Source organism: Artemia franciscana, chromosome 17, assembly GCF_032884065.1.
Source record: "Artemia franciscana chromosome 17, ASM3288406v1, whole genome shotgun sequence".
Taxonomy (NCBI): Eukaryota; Metazoa; Arthropoda; class Branchiopoda; order Anostraca; family Artemiidae; genus Artemia; species Artemia franciscana.
In genome coordinates, this window is record NC_088879.1 from 20,221,079 (window position 1) to 20,237,121 (window position 16,043).

The 16,043-nt window shown below is 37.3% G+C and overlaps 1 protein-coding gene across 1 annotated transcript in view; it reads left to right on the top strand.

Moving 5' to 3' along the window:
- LOC136037974 (uncharacterized) overlaps positions 1–16,043 on the top strand; it is a 210,452-nt gene that overhangs the window by 163,928 nt on the left and 30,481 nt on the right. Inside the window, exon 9 of the mRNA XM_065720865.1 lies at positions 12,889–13,124. Within this exon, the coding sequence (XP_065576937.1) occupies positions 12,889–13,124 (236 nt within the window). The remainder of the gene's footprint in view (positions 1–12,888; positions 13,125–16,043) is intronic.

The window sequence follows — 16,043 nt, forward strand, 5'->3', positions numbered from 1 at the left end:
AGTGGAGGAATGGAATCATAGATTTGTTGTAGCAGAAGCACTGAGGACGTCGGGATCTGACTTGATTGAAGTTTCTGAGGATCGCACGAAAATCAAAAGAGTAAAGCCTATACCAGAAATTACACATGAGATTAAGAGAGATATTGCTTTGAGAACAGTCTATTGTAAAAATCTCAATAAATCTGCAAAATTGGGTGGACTATTGGAGTTTTTTCAAAATTTTGGAGATGTTGAAAAAATCACAATGAGGTACTATGGGTTGAAAAAAAATCCGCACTTTAAAGGTTCTGCACTGGTTGAATTTAAGACTAAAGAGGAAGCTGAAACTTTTCTGAAAAAGGAGAATGTTAAGCATGAGGATGTTAGTTTGTTCAGACAGCGGTATGATGATTGGTCAGCTGAAAAGCGCGAATCGCTTAGTAAAAAGGAAGCCAAGAAGAAAGAGAAGCTTGACAGGAAAGAAAAAAACAAGAAAAATCTGATAAAAGAATTGACAGAAGCAACTGAACCTGGCTCAATTATACTTATTACAGATCTTCATAAGAGTGTTTGCTGGAACGATATTAAAACTGAATTCAAAGCTTTTATTGACCCAAGTGAAATCTTTGTAGACACTATTAACAAGGACGGTAAAGTTGCTGGTTATGTACGTTTGACTAATGCTGAAAAAGCCAAAGAGGTTAAAGAGAAAATAGGTGATATTATCGAAATTGCTCTATGTGAAGGTAAAGTGAAAATCCTAGAAGGTGATGCTGAGAAAGAATACTTAGAGACTGTTGTTGAGAAAAGAATGAAAGAAAAATCAAAAAAAGGGGAAAAGCCTGGTCAAAAGATGCTTTTCAGAGGAGTGGGGCAAAAGGGAGGAAGACCATCCAAGAGACAAAGAGTTTGATGGGAATTAACTCCCATTATTAAGGAAGTTTGTTGTAAAATAAAAAAGAAAAAAGGATGCGCATAGAAGGACCACCGTCTTTAGTGAATAATTGTTGTGATTAGTTTACTTGTTCTGCTATTTTTACAAAGATAAGAGACATTATCAAAGATGATTTATACCTATATTGAACCCGTCTGCTCTGAATTCCATTTCAAAGCTCAGGTTCGCTGCCATTTAGTTTAAGTGCTGTATTTTTTATATTCTCTGCTAGATGTGTTTGGAAGCAAAGTCTTTCTTGAATAGCAGTTAAATATCTTTTTCTTTTCCTACAGTATCCTCTCCAATATGACCGAGAAGCTAGTAATAATATTTTTTGAGGAGAAAAATGACTTATGGTGTGAAAATTTAATTAGTAGTAAAACGGCGGTTGCTTAATATAATCGCGAATTTCTTAAGCTACAGAGCTACTAAATAATGAACTGAATGTTTCAAGCCACCTGGTAACACATTTGAAAGATGAGGACAATATTTTTGCCATGACCTAAATTTTTTATAGCATACCCATTCGAAGTTCCGAAAGTGCGGGAGGCAGTACAGGCAATGGTTGTATCCCAAGTGAATGAACTCAAAAATTAAAGTCCCTTGGCTTGAACAAAGAGGAAAATCCATTGACATGAAAAACAAGGACAGTCTTTCCAACTTAGTAAAATCTACATCCGGGTTGCATCTTTTCCTCCGTTTTTGTTTCCTTTGCAGCTAGCAGGGCACTGAAATATTATTGAAAGCCTAAGGCCTCAGTGTAATCAAAAATGGACCCGACGATAATCTGTACTTAGCTTATCATGATTGCAGCGGCAGTTGCAATTCCAACCTAAAACCCCAAAATAACCCAAAACCCCCCTAAAAATAGTATTACATCAAAAAACATTATTTGAAAGATCGGTATAGTTCAGTTTTAATTGGGATTATGTAAGTTTCATTGATATTATGGTTGTAGAGATAGTTGAAACCTAGTAAAGAACTAACTATGACATAAGTATAGTAACTAAATGCTAATATAATACAAGTGTGTTTTGAAAAGTTACTTTACTGAAGTAAGGTGTCATATTTGACTTACTTAGCTGCCTGATTCTTGCTCCAGTATTCAGTTCTATGTGTAAAGTTCGTTCTTAGAGGGTGCAAATTTAGATTTTGCCGTCTCCTGTCACACCGTCAAGACTAAATATTTCATTATCCGGGGAATGAAAGTTGAATGAATTCCTGGGGAAAATAATGGTATTTATATGTAAACTAGCTGTTGGGGTGGCGCTTCATGCTACCCCAACACCTAGTTGGTGGGGCGCTTCGCGCCCCCCCAAGCCCCCCCGCGCGCGTAAGTCGTTACGCGCCATATTAGTTACGCGCCATTGTAGTTGTGTCCCTGTGTCCCACCTGTGAATATAGATAGATTTATATATGTGTTTCAAACTACGTAAAAATTGCGAATATACAACATTGTTGGCTTTCCCATTGTCTGTGCATATACAAAGCCGTATGTACTAATAATGACGTCATATGCAAACGCTCTTTTTACAAACAAACAAACATGCATACACACAACTCGTTTTTATATAGATAGATAGATAGATAGATACAATACAAATTAACTGCGTAAAACTTGCGAATATACAACATTCTTCGCTGTCCAATTGTCGCTGCATATAAATAGATTGTCAGGTTTACCGACCCTCGAACATACAACGTACAATTGTCCATGGGAAAAACAATCAGTATTAAGATCTATACCACATTTTTCTAATGATTGACCTTGAGCTTTGTTAATGCAAATGCTAATCGAATTGGGAATTGCAATCTTTTAAATTGAAAAGGCAGATCCGTTGGAATCATGGGAATGCAAGGAATAAGAACAGCCTCACCCTCAAAAGGCCCTGTCAAGATTGTGGCCTCTATTAGGTTTTCCATTGTTTTTTTTTACGGCAAGTCGCGTGCCATTGCAAAGCTTTGGTGGGTTGATATTTCTTAAAAGTATTATTGGTACGCCTATTTTTAGTTGTAGCACGTGGGGTGGAAACCCTGAAAGATCTATGGAATTTAAAAATTCAGATGGATAATTAACCGCTTCATTTGGCTCCAAAACTGTGTCGACTGACTTGTAAAGGACTGCCTGGTCTCGAATCTTGGTCAAAACAATATTGTTGATTTCGTGGACGTCTATATTTTTGGGTGCGAGAATCGCTCTTTCACTTAGCCATTTATTATTTTTATAATTTTTTAGAATATTCGGAAATACTTTTTCAATCAATTCATTTTTGGACGTCACTAAATTACAGAAATCAGCAGGTAGTTGTATACGTCCTGAAATTGAGTCTACTGGGAGCTTTAATGTTTGCCTGAAATCTCCCGCAAGCAGTATTAATGTGCTGCCAAAGGGTGTCGACTTCCCTCTCAAATCTTTCAAGCATTGATCCAGAGCCTCGAGCGATTTTTTGTGTGCCATTGTGCACTCATCCCAAATAATAAGTTTGCATTGCTGCAATACTTTACCCATCCCAGATGATTTGGAAATATTGCACGTGGGAGTTTCTGTAGAATGCAAATTCAGAGGCAATTTCAAAGCGGAATGAGCAGTTCTTCCACCAGGCAGCAATGTTGCGGCTATTCCGGACGACGCAATTGCCAACGCTATATCATTTTTTGATCGAATTGATGCCAGAATCAGTTTTATCACAAACGTTTTACCAGTACCTCCTGGCGCATCCAAAAAGAAATTTTCTCCAACGTTGTTATCGACACAATGCATTATCGTATCATAAATGTCTTTTTGTTCCGACGTTAACTTGGAAATGTTATTTTGTACATACGACAATAGATCACTCGTACTGTAACTTTGTTCACGATCCAATTCTACACATGTCGAAACAGCAGCGATACGGTTAGGTGAAGGCATTCCCAAATCCTGAAGAGGTTTGTTTGCCATACGTACACACAAATCTTCTATACTAACTAAAGTGTAGTTATAAATTTCTGATGTAAAATCAAAAGTCATATCTGACGTCTCTAACTGTTTTCGATGGAGCATATCTTCGGACATTTTTGACTTATATATTTCCCATAACTCTGTAGAAGCTGATGGAGAGCAAGTTGTTAAAATGATGCCAAACAATGCACGAATTTGACTTGGGGTTGACGTTTCGCACGCGTCATTGATGCAGTTATCCCAGTGTTGGTCATTCTCCAATAAATTCAGAGCTTGGCATGCACTACGGTAAGTGTCATGTATAGTACCGTTTACAGTTCTCAAATACTCAAAGGATGTCGGACCGGGTACATTCACCAAAAGCAGGCGTAGAAAGAAGCATTCATGTTGATTGGGGTGAACGGTGTAGAGTCTTCCTATCGTGGTATCTTTGAAGATGGTAGGTTGGCCGTCGACTGACTTACCCTGTTTTCGACGTTCAAATACTTTATTTTTAGTATTCCACGTGTAGTACGAAGGCACTTCAGTATACAGCAGTTTTTTTTGCAAAAGAATCATTTTTGCAAAGCGAAAAAAAAGCTGTTAATGTTGTATCCGGTGGATTCAGGGCTCTTTGTTGCACGTTGGTTTCCGTGAAATAAACACGTTGACCATTCTGTAAATGTACCGCTAAGTGAACAACAGCTGGACTACGTTCATGTATCGGAAATAAAAGAATTCGCCAAACAGCTTCATTACTGCTTATGTATCTTCCAGCCTGATATTGTACGATTTCGTCGAAATCTTTGATTTCGGGCTGCAAGCCAAAAACTGCCATGTCACTGCCTTTGTTGACGTATTTACATATGTATTTGATTGCCTTTACGGAGTTACAGTATTCAACGTTTATGTGTGCATTAAATGTTTTTGATAATAATGGGGAATATGGAACAACCCACTGGTTATCTACTTCGATGGTGGTACCGTTACGCTTCTTTATTATTGCTGTTTTACCGCCATCTTCAGTAGATCTTCTTCTATATTGTGGGTAACCATCATTGCCAGTGATTGTGTTTGATACTAAAAGTCGAGGATATTGCTTTGTGCACCTTCCTTTGGCCATGCATGGTGAATTTTCGTTCAGTGCACCGCAAGGTCCATGTATCATATTTTTTACAATAATATCATGTAACCCCTTATCGACATTTTTACCAGGTATTTCAGCGGAAATCACATCATCAATTTCGTTCGAAGCAATTTTTTTATGTAGCCAGATTAGTATATGTGCGTGTGGCAAACCTCGTTTTTGCCATTCCACTGAGTACATCCAGCATCGCACTGACCCAAACACTTCAAGTTTTACTATGTAGTTTATCAGTGATTTCAACTTTTGCCGGAAGACACGGGCCGTAATGTCATGCCTATGAACCGCCGATTGTCCTTGAAGTAAAAGCTGCAGTATCTCGTCCCAAGATTGATTACATGTAAATGTAATAAATAAATCTGGACGACCATAGAGACGAACATACGCAATAGCATCTTGAGTATATTCATGCATATGATGGGGACTGCCAGCATGTGACGAAGGTAAAATTGTTAATCTTCCAACGTTTGTGGTATTACCGTCATTTATAACTGCATCTCGCAAATGAATGTATTGTTCAGAGCGGAGCTTGGTCTGATTCAGTCAGATATATAGCAAACGTTCTGATTCAATTTTAGCATACATATCAACGACAAATTGGTGAAACAATTCACGGCATTTTAAAATATAATTTTCTTCATCCTGCCGAATCATTAGTCTATAGAAATAATAAAGCATTGCACTGCATTTCTTATTCATTTCTCTGTTAGTGGCTGGATTCATCAATTTAATATTAAAGTGATAGCCGTCGGCTCCATCCCAAAAAATGAAAAAAGAAGGATATTGTAGGGCATCGTAGCATCGATGAGTTTCAGCAATTCTTAACAACTGAGCGTTCCGCTTATGAAGAATAATATCTCGAGGTAAAAACTGATCACCGACCATAACGATTGCCACTTCGTCGATAGTTGGAGCATTGTATCTACGCACATGTTTGCCAGAGGCGTTTTGTCAGCGGAAATAACAATTTTATGCATATCAGAAGGCATCGAATCGATGGCTGTTTTGAACAGACGCACTAAATTATTATTTTCGTGGAAAAGATGTTGCAATGGGGAAACGATTGTCCTTTCAACGTTGGGAGAAATTTCGCAACGTGCATTCAATTCAGAATTTCTATCACTGATGAAGTACAATTGTAAAAATTTATGATTCTCGCCTGAGAATGGTAGAAGGGACCCTGCTCTATGATAAATTTGCCCTTTTACTTTGAAATTAGACATAAATTGATCTGAATTTTTGATTTTGGCTCCAAACGACGTCATTTGGAAACATGAGTTGTATTTTCTGATTTGTGACAAAAAACGCTTAGATTCTGACGTAGTTCCAGTAAGGAAAGTCTTCAATGGCTCTGGTGGTGCAGCCAATAGAGGAAGTTTAACTTTTCCTGAGGCGCAACACATTCCCATTGTTTCACCATTGAATTTCAAGGCCTTGCAATAGGGACAAATTTTAGACATTGTCCCGATTTGAACACATCTACTCAAGCTATAATCATCGACTGGGCTGTACCTGAATGCCAGGCGATAACTTTCAGGTTGCTCTGATTCCTCGGCACGCTTTCTTTTCTTACTTTCTCTATCAGCAGCAAGCCTAATTTCTTGCTGTTCTTGTGATTCCTCGGCACGCTTTCTTTTCTTTCTTTCTCTATCAGCCTCAAGCCTGTTTCCTTGCTGTTCTTTTGATTCCTCGGCACGCTTTCTGTTCTTTCTTTCTCTATCAGCCTCAAGCCTGTTTCCTTGCTGTTTTTTTGATTCCTCGGCACGCTTTCTTTTCTGACTTTCTCTATCAGCAGCAAGTTTTTTGGCATAGACTCTTTGAGCATCTTCATCGGCTTTTGTCATTGTAAGTTCATCAGTCATTTTAAACTTAAACATTAATAGATCTCTACGTGAACACATATGTCTTAAATATCTTTAATGACGTCACCGTCATAGCAAAAATGACGACAACTAACTTCATGACGTCAGTCGACACAGAAACATGACGTCACCTGACAGACAGACACACAGACATACAACTTATTTATATATATATATAGATTAAATAAAAAAAAATAAGTTTTTTAAATGAAGGTAAGGAGCGACATTAAAACTTAAAACGAACAGAAATTACTCCGTAAATGAAAGGGGATTTTCCTTCTCAACCCCCCGCTCTCTACGCTAATTTTGACTCTTTCTCTTAACTCTACATTTTAAAACAGTAAAAAAAACTTTAGCGTAAAGAGCGGGGCATTGAGAAGGAAAAGCCTCTTTCATATACGGAGTAATTTCTGTTCGTTTTGATTTTGGCTCTCCGCAGAGGAATAATTAAAATGAAATTTGTATATTTATTTTTTTTGGCTGAATGGCTTTCTCATAATTTTGATCGAATGATTTTGAGAAAAAAAGAGTGGGGGAGGAAGCCTAGTTGCCCTCCGATTTTCGGTTAATTAAAAAGGCAACTAGAACTTTTAATTTTTTACGAATCTTTTTATAAGTAAAAGATATACGTAACTTATAAATTAGCTTACGTAAAGAACTTTTGTATTCTTATGTTTATATTACATATATGAGGGGGTTCGCCCCCTCGTCAGTACCTCGCTCTTTACACTAAAGCTTAAATTTTGTCCCAATTCATTAAGAATGACCCCTGAATCACAAAAGCCGCAGAATAAATAGTTGAAATTGCTAAAAATACTTTAGCGTAAAGAGCGAGGTATTAGGAGGAGGTGAGCCCCTCATATGGGTAATAATTTCTGTTTGTTTTAAGTTTTAATGCTGCTGCTTACTTCCGGGTGAAAAAAAACTTTTTCATTGTTCTTTTTTTAAGTAATGCTAGTAAATCCTGCGCTCCCTTTATGGAAATTTCTTCCCCCATGACAAATTCCTCGATGAAAAGTTCCCCCAGCATATCCCCCTCTTCTCAACCCCTGCCTCCAACAAAAAAATCCTCCTGAAAACGCCTGTACACTTCCCAATACCATTACTATATGTAAGCACTGGTCAAAGTTTTGAACTTGTAACCCCTCCCACGGGGACTGTGGGGGAGTAAGTCGTCCCCAAAGACATAGTTATGATGTTTTTTGACTACGCTGAATAAAATGGCTATCTCAGATTTTTGATCCGTTGACTTTGGGAAAAAAATTAGCGTGGGAGGGTCCTAGGTGCCCTCCAATTTTTTGGTCACTTAAAAAGGGCACTAGAACTTTTTATTTCCGTTAGAATGAACCCTCTTACAACATTCTAGGACAACTGGGTCGATACGATGACCCCTGGGAAAAAAAAAAAAAACAAACACGCATCCGTGATCTGCCTTCTGACAAAAAATATAAAATTCCACATTTTTGTAGATAGGAGCTTGAAACTTCTACAGTAGGGTTCTCTGATACGCTGAATCTGATGATGTGATTTTCGTTAAGATTCTGTGACTTTTAGGGGGTGTTTTCCCCTATTTTCTAAAATAACGCAATTTTTCTCAGGCTCGTAACTTTTGATGGGTACGACTAAACTTGATGAAACTTATATATTTAAAGCAGCATTAAAATGCGATTCTTTTGATGTAGCTATTGGTACGAAAATTCCAGTTTTTAGACTTTTGGTTACTTTTGAGCCGGGTCCCTCCTTACTACAGTTCGTTACCACGAACTGTTTGACAAGGCTTACGGACAGAGCCATTCCAAGAGCTAGTCATCGTTAGAGAAATGTTGGAACACAATTTTCTTGTTGTTGAAAAGACATATTATTTTCAAACATTGTGATTTATGTCTATTATGAAAATTTTTCTCAAGAGTTGCTTTACAAGACATATTTATTCAAAGATAATGAACCACAAAAAGAATCCTATTGCTTTTTCTTAGTCGCAAGAATAAACAAGTGTCATGAAGATGAGCCACAGAGAATGTCAATCAAGTATGGCACCATGACCCCGAGAGGAAACTTTAAAAAAGATGCTTGTGTATATCCTTTAAAGAGATCATTGTATTGTATCATTAAGCACATGAAGATTTATTTTAATAAGGCTTTTAGTATAATGGTCTTTAGTATAATGCTTTGTAATTAACACAAAAATGTATAAAATAAGTAAGGATATTAAGTGTTACTGGAAATTATAAGTGCTAATAAGATAGTAGTAAGATTTGTAATAGTATACTAGCAGCTGTACGATTCTTAAATCAGCTACTTAATGACAGTTATTCTCACTAGTTTTCTTTTAGACACCTTTTTTAAACTTAACTACTATGAACCATAGTTCGTCGGTTACTAAGTTCTACCAGCTGCTACAACCAAGATGTGCTTGATAATGTCTTCTTAAAACATAGTTACCGTAGTTAAAGTGACTTTCCAAAAAAAAATAGAGGATTTGAGACCAAACCTATCTATAGTATTTATTACTTACTTGCTGTTGGAGCGGCGCTTCGCGCCACCCAAGCCCCGCACGCGTCATTACGCGCCGTATTGGTCACGTGCCATTATATTCCCTGTGTCCTGGTGTCCCGGTCGTCATTTATATTCCCTGTGTCCTGGTGTCCCGGTCGTTATTTGTGTCCCGGTCTGTAATTTCTGTTTGAGTGTCCCGGTCGTCATTTATATTCCCTGTGTCCCGGTGTCCCGGTCGTCATTTGTGTCCCGATGTCCCGGTCTGTAACGTCATCTTAGAATGACGTCACATACAAAGCCTTATATACTTATAATGACGTCATATGCAAACCCTTTTTAATAAAACACATACAAAAAAAGTTACTGCAGTACATTGGCTTTGATGCTCTCTTTCGAATTCGAAGGATGTGAGTTCAAGTCACTTTGCGGTAATCTGTCTATTGATAAAAAAATATATATTGTTTGTTTGTCAGTTACACTATTTACAATACAAAAAAAACATGCATACAACTTATTTTTATATATATAGATGGATGGGCTTATTAAAATTTTTCTTATTGATGTCTTGATTCATTCATAATAGTGTATAATTTTGCAAGACTGTTATATATAACTAAAAACTTCTTTTCCAGCTATCCTCCAGGAATTTTTTTGCTTCAATAACGTTGCGTGCATATGAAAATGCAGTTTTAGTAAAAATATTGTTTTTAGGTAATTAGAAAGACGAGTTGATGTACCAATTTTTAAAATGAGCCAATAAACAGCTCTCTGTGATGTTCCAGCACTTCGGTAGCTTTGGAGAAGGTAAAAAAAAATTAAATAACAAAAGTGACTATGTGTAGTAATTCGATTTAAAATGAGCAAATAAACATCTCACTATGATGTTCTGATTGCCCGCTAGTTCTGTTGAAAAAAAAAAGAAAAACACAAGTGCTACAAACGGAAAAAAGACTTATTTTCCTTGTTGTTAAAGGGGGAGACTTTAAATTCCCTGTGAAACGTTTTCAACCCTGCTGATTCCAATAGTGCACTCTTCATTTTGATCTGACTCCACTTTCGAGGGGCTTTAGGCTTTTTTTGAAATCACCATTTTTTTTCGTTATAAACTACTGCTTTTAATATTAACCAAAATAATAGTTACCATTGCTGAATCAGTGTCAGTTGACAATTTTGTTTCATCGGGTAGTTTCTTTCATACCGTGTTTTTCAACTCTTGTTTACTGTGCTATGTGGTTGGCCTTTTACTAGGTTGCAGCAAATGTGCTGCAACCTAGTAGTTTATGTGCTATGTGGCCTTTTACTAAGTTGCAGCAAATGTGCTGCAACCTAGTAGTTTATGTGCTATGTGGCCTTTTACTAGGTTGCAGCAAATGTGCTGCAACCTAGTAGTTTATGTGCTATGTGGCCTTTTACTAAGTTGCTGCAAATGTGCTGCAACCTAGTAGTTTATGTGCTATGTGGCCTTTTACTAGGTTGCAGCAAATGTGCTGCTACCTAGTTGTTTATGTGCTATGTGGCCTTTTACTAGGTTGCAGCAAATGCTGCAACAATGATTTAGAGTTACAAATATATATCTGGAAATTGGTGACTGGTTTGGGACCAGCCTTTGAAAATCACTCCCGTGCATCAAGATTTTCAATTGGAAAATTGAAAGAAACTCCAAATAAAAAATAACTCCATTCGATTTCTTTACAAGCGTATCCAATTTTGCTGTAAATTTATGTCAATTTCATTCTCTTGATATAAAAATGCGAATTTGCACTATTCATTATTCTGATAAATCTTAAATGAAGTTAGATTCGCGACAGAACGAGGTGCTTTCTAGTTCTAAACATTGATTTAAAAGAAAAAAATCTTGAAATTTCAAATATTCAAAACATTTTTCTTAACCCTCCCAACGTAGTTTCTTCATATTCCTAATTTTTGGTATCTACTACCATTATGGACTGGCATTACCAAGTCTGGGATGGTAGGCCAGCGTTTGTCGACGTAACCTCAGCTGAAACTGTTGTTAGAAGGGTTTAGTTATACCCCATTCTAAATCTAAGTCTTTGCATTAGTAATTCTGGGAAGAAAAAGAGAAATTGAAGTTAGGGATATTTGGCGAGCGTTTAATCAAGTTGCATTGGAGGAGGGGGAAGCTAAGTCTGTATGACTGAACCTCAAAGCCCCCACAAATAGAACATATAACTTAACGAGGGTAACGATATGCAGTGTCAGATTTGTGGTGGCTAAATCAACTCCGTCCGTCGGCAAGGGTGTTAGTGTTTGGGAGTAAAGGTTTGATTGCTGTTGAACTCTTAAAAGACTTTTTTGCTGGATAAAGCTTATTTTCCCAAGATTTTAAACAAAATTATTGTGAGTCTGCCTATGACTGCGATATGCTGTCAGGGGAACAGTTGCTTAAACATTTGCAGTTGGAAAGATAGGGATTTCTATGGTACTTAATCGGAGTCTTGAAGGATTCTCGACGGGTTGACCAGCGCTGTTGATTCTCGTTCTCATTTGGGTGGTAAATTACTACTCACCCGGTTGAGGCTTCTTCTTTTGGATCTAATTGAAATGGCAAAAATACTCATTCATATGAAAGCACGATTTGCAGCGTCAGATTTTTGGTGGCTAAACGAACTCGGTCCGTTGACAAGGGTGTCGGTGTTTGGGAGCGAAGGTTTGAATGCTGATGAACTCTTAGAAGACTCTTGTTTTGCTGGATGAAACGTAATAATCGCGATTTATATCATAGACATAGCTGGTTCTCTAAAACACCTCTAAGATGGTCAAGTGTCTAGTGAAATTTCGCAGTATTTCAATAAAGGAACTCCCGATTTTTTTTTTTTTTTTTTTTTTTTTTTTTTTTTTTTTTTTTTTTTTACAGTGCTCATGTAGAATAAGGAAGCTGACATTTGCCTTTTGATTACGGTGCTAGTTCGACCCTCAAAACGTCAATTTGAAGTATTAGACGTAGCAGAAAGTAAAATTCGGTCTGAATAATTTATCTTTGAGACTTGAGTTCTCCATTCTTCTCAGAGAGAATAGATTGTTCTCAGAATTACAGTTTATTGAGATACGTCGTCTAAGCCTAGCAGGCTAGCATATATATTATAGAAGGTAATAAAATCAGTCATTTGCTAGTTTTTTGTTCTTTTTTTTATCAAGACCCGCCGATGAAAAAGCTTTGGAAGTTGTTTAGCTAGGTGAATGAAACCATCTATAAAGAATTTACTTATTGTAATCTTAATAAGATCGTAATCTTGCTGCAACATGTAAGTACATACAAGGGTGTATCCTAGATTTTTACTTGGGGGGTACACAAAAAAACTTTCAAAAACGTATCAAAAATGTGCTTCTATGCATTTTTGTTACGTTTTAGTGATTTTGACAGAAAAATTCGTGGGGGAAGGTCCAAACTCCGTAACTTATCCTTCTGGATACAGCCTTGCGTACATATTTTACATTCGTACAGCTAGATTCTCCTGTAAACAACGAGGTCTGGATCCTGCATTATAATTTTTGGAAACTTTTTGGAAAGATACAGCTAAATGCGTTTCCCTTACAGTTCGTGATCAGTTTGGAAGTATTACGTCTCTTGCGTCAACCACGTCTCTCATATCACCGCAAGAACTTCAGCAACTAATTGAAGATGCCAACCAATCACTTGAAGAATCTGGGACATCGTGCCATGAAATTGTAGTTGTGGTGCTTCACAGAGGTGATATCATCAATGGTGCTAGTTCATTGAGCCTGGGCATAACTTTGGCAGGCGGGTCTGATCACGAAATGAAAGAGATAACGGTATCTATCAGTTTTAATTAATCTTATAGTAATTTTCGCAATTCATGGTATCCTTGAACTTTATTTTCAAACATAGAAAGTTCAGTTAAATCATTCTCCGACGTGCTAAGAAGCGAGGAAGACATAATTTCAATTAGTTTCGTGTCGGTTGGGTATTCGCTTGTGATGATATTGCATCTACTTTCTTTTTTGTTGTAAAATATCTTGTATTATTTTTTGTAATATATATATATATATATATATATATATATATATATATATATATATATATATATATATATATATATATATATATATATATATTATGGCACTTGGTATCTACCAAGTGACATAGCGATCGCAAATTCTGTCGGTCGGTCTGTCGGTCTGTCTGTCCCGGTTTTGCTAGTTTAGGTCTTTCCAGGTAAGCTAAGACGATGAAATTTGGCAGGCATATCAGGAACCAGACCAGATTAAAACAAAAATTGTCGTTTCTCCGATTCGACAATCTGGGGGGGGTGGTCAAATCGGAAAAATTAGAAAAAAACAGGTATTTTTAACTTACGAGCGGATGATCGGATCTTTATGAAGTTTGATGTTTGAAAGGATATCGTGTCTCAAAGCTCTTATTTTAAATCCCGACTGGATCTGGTGACATTGGAGGGAGTTGGGGGTGGAGGGAACCTAAAATCTTGGAAAACACTTAGAGTGGAGGGATCGGGATTAAACTTGGTGGGGAAAATAAGCATAAGTCCTAGATACGTGATTGACATAACCAGAATGGATATGTTGTCTTTGGAAGAGTCGGGGGGGGGAGGTTAATTTTAAAAAATTAGAAAAAATGAGGTGTTTTCAACTTACGAATGAATGATCGGATCTTAATGAAATTTCAAGTTTAGAAGAACCTCGTAACTCAGATCTCTTAATTTAAATCGCGACCGGATCCAGTATCATTGGAGGGGGAGTTGGGGGGACCGGAAATCTACGAAAACGCTTAAAGCGGAGAGATCAGGATGAAACTTGGTGGGAAGAATAAGCACAAGTTCAAGATACGTGATTGACATAACTGGACCGGATTCGCTGTCTTTGGTGGAGTTGGGAGGGGGGAGCAATTCGGAAAAATTTGAAAAAATTATGTATTTGTAACTTACGAACGGGCGACCAAATCCTAATGGAATTTGATATTTAGAAGGATCTTGTGCTTTATATCTCTAATTCTAAATCCCAACTAGATCTGGTGACAGTGGGGGGATTTGGAGGGGGAAGCCAGAATTCTTGGAAAATAAGCACAAGTAATAAGTACAAGCACAAACAAATAAGCACAAGTTATAGATACGTGATTGAAATAATTGGAACGGATCCTTTGGCGGATTCTTTGGTGGAGCTGGGAGGAGTTATTTTGGAAAAATTGAGGTATTTTTAACTTAAGAATGGGTGACCGGATCTTAATGAAATTTGATATATAGAAAGAACTCATGTCTCAGATCTCTTATTTAAAATCTTGACCAGATCAGTTGACATTGGGGGGAGTTGGAGGGGGAAACCGGAAATTTTGAAAAACGCTTCGATTGGAGAGATCGGGATGATACTTGGTGGGTAGAATAAGCAAATGTCGCATTTACGTGATTGACGTAACCGTATGGATCCGCTCTCTTTTGGGAAGTTACGGGGTGGGGTTCAGTGCTTTAGCGAGTTTGGTGCTTCTGGAAGTGTTAGGACGATGAAAATGGGTAGACGTGTCAGGGAGCTGCACAAATTGACTTGATAAAGTCGTTTTCTCCGATTCGACCATCTGGGGGGCTGAAGGGAGAGGACAAATTAGAAAAAATGAGGTATTTCTAACTTACGAGTGGGTGATCGGATCTTAATGAATTTTGATATTTAGAAGGATATCATGACTCAGAGCTCTTATTTTAAATCCCGACCGGCATTAAGCCTCTGATTTTCCTTTTAAAACAATTTATTGATTCTTATAACTTTTCTAGAGCTCATACCATATGAGCTCTTGGCTCTTGGCTCTTCTGGCCTTGTCACAAGTGCCATATGAGCTCTTAGCACTTGTGTTGTTATGTATCATCCACCGTTGGGACCACAATTATATCTGGAGTCAAAGCTGGCGGTTTCGTTAGGTAGGGTATTGTGATCGAACGGTCAAACGGGCTCAACTCTCGGCCATGGATGCCACCACCTAGGTCACCACTAATATCTCTAGCTATTTCTTTGGAGGATAAATGGACCGCCCACGGTCGTAGAAAATAACTGACCCTATTCTTCTAAAGGTCACTTGGCAAATAACATCTATAGACTCCGAAACTCTCAACTCAGACTCTGAAAGTGGACTCAAATAAAATTACAACTTCTGTACATATAACTCTATTTAGGGATAGACCTTGGTCAATCCTATAAATCAGAGCTATAAAGTTAAAGGCATTATGAATATCATTAGTTATCAATGGCCATGTCCAGGAAGACAAAAATAGAATTTAACTTGAAAACTTATTTATTGCAGAATTACTAGCTTAGCAACGAGATTTTAACTTATCATTGAAAATTATATTATAGGCAAATCTAAGCAAATGTAACTATGGAAAAAAGAGAAAAAAGAAAAGAAACATGGGTGGAACCCCAACAATGTATATCTGGCAAAGCAAGTAAATGCCAAAATTGGCATTTTATTGTATGTACTTACTTGCATTGACTTAACCCTAAATCAGCAACTGTTATATATTGAGTCAAAATAATCCAAATCTAGTAATAAATAAAAAATTTCAAAAGCACTGAGATGGCGGACAGAGACGATTCTTAAATTTACCTCGTTTAACATAGAATCAAGCTTTTTGCTTTGATTGGTAAGCAGGAAACATGTGGCAAATTCAAGGGTAAGGTTAGTTTGGGAACATCCCTCCTAAGGGTTTAGCTGAGACACAGCCAACAAAAAGT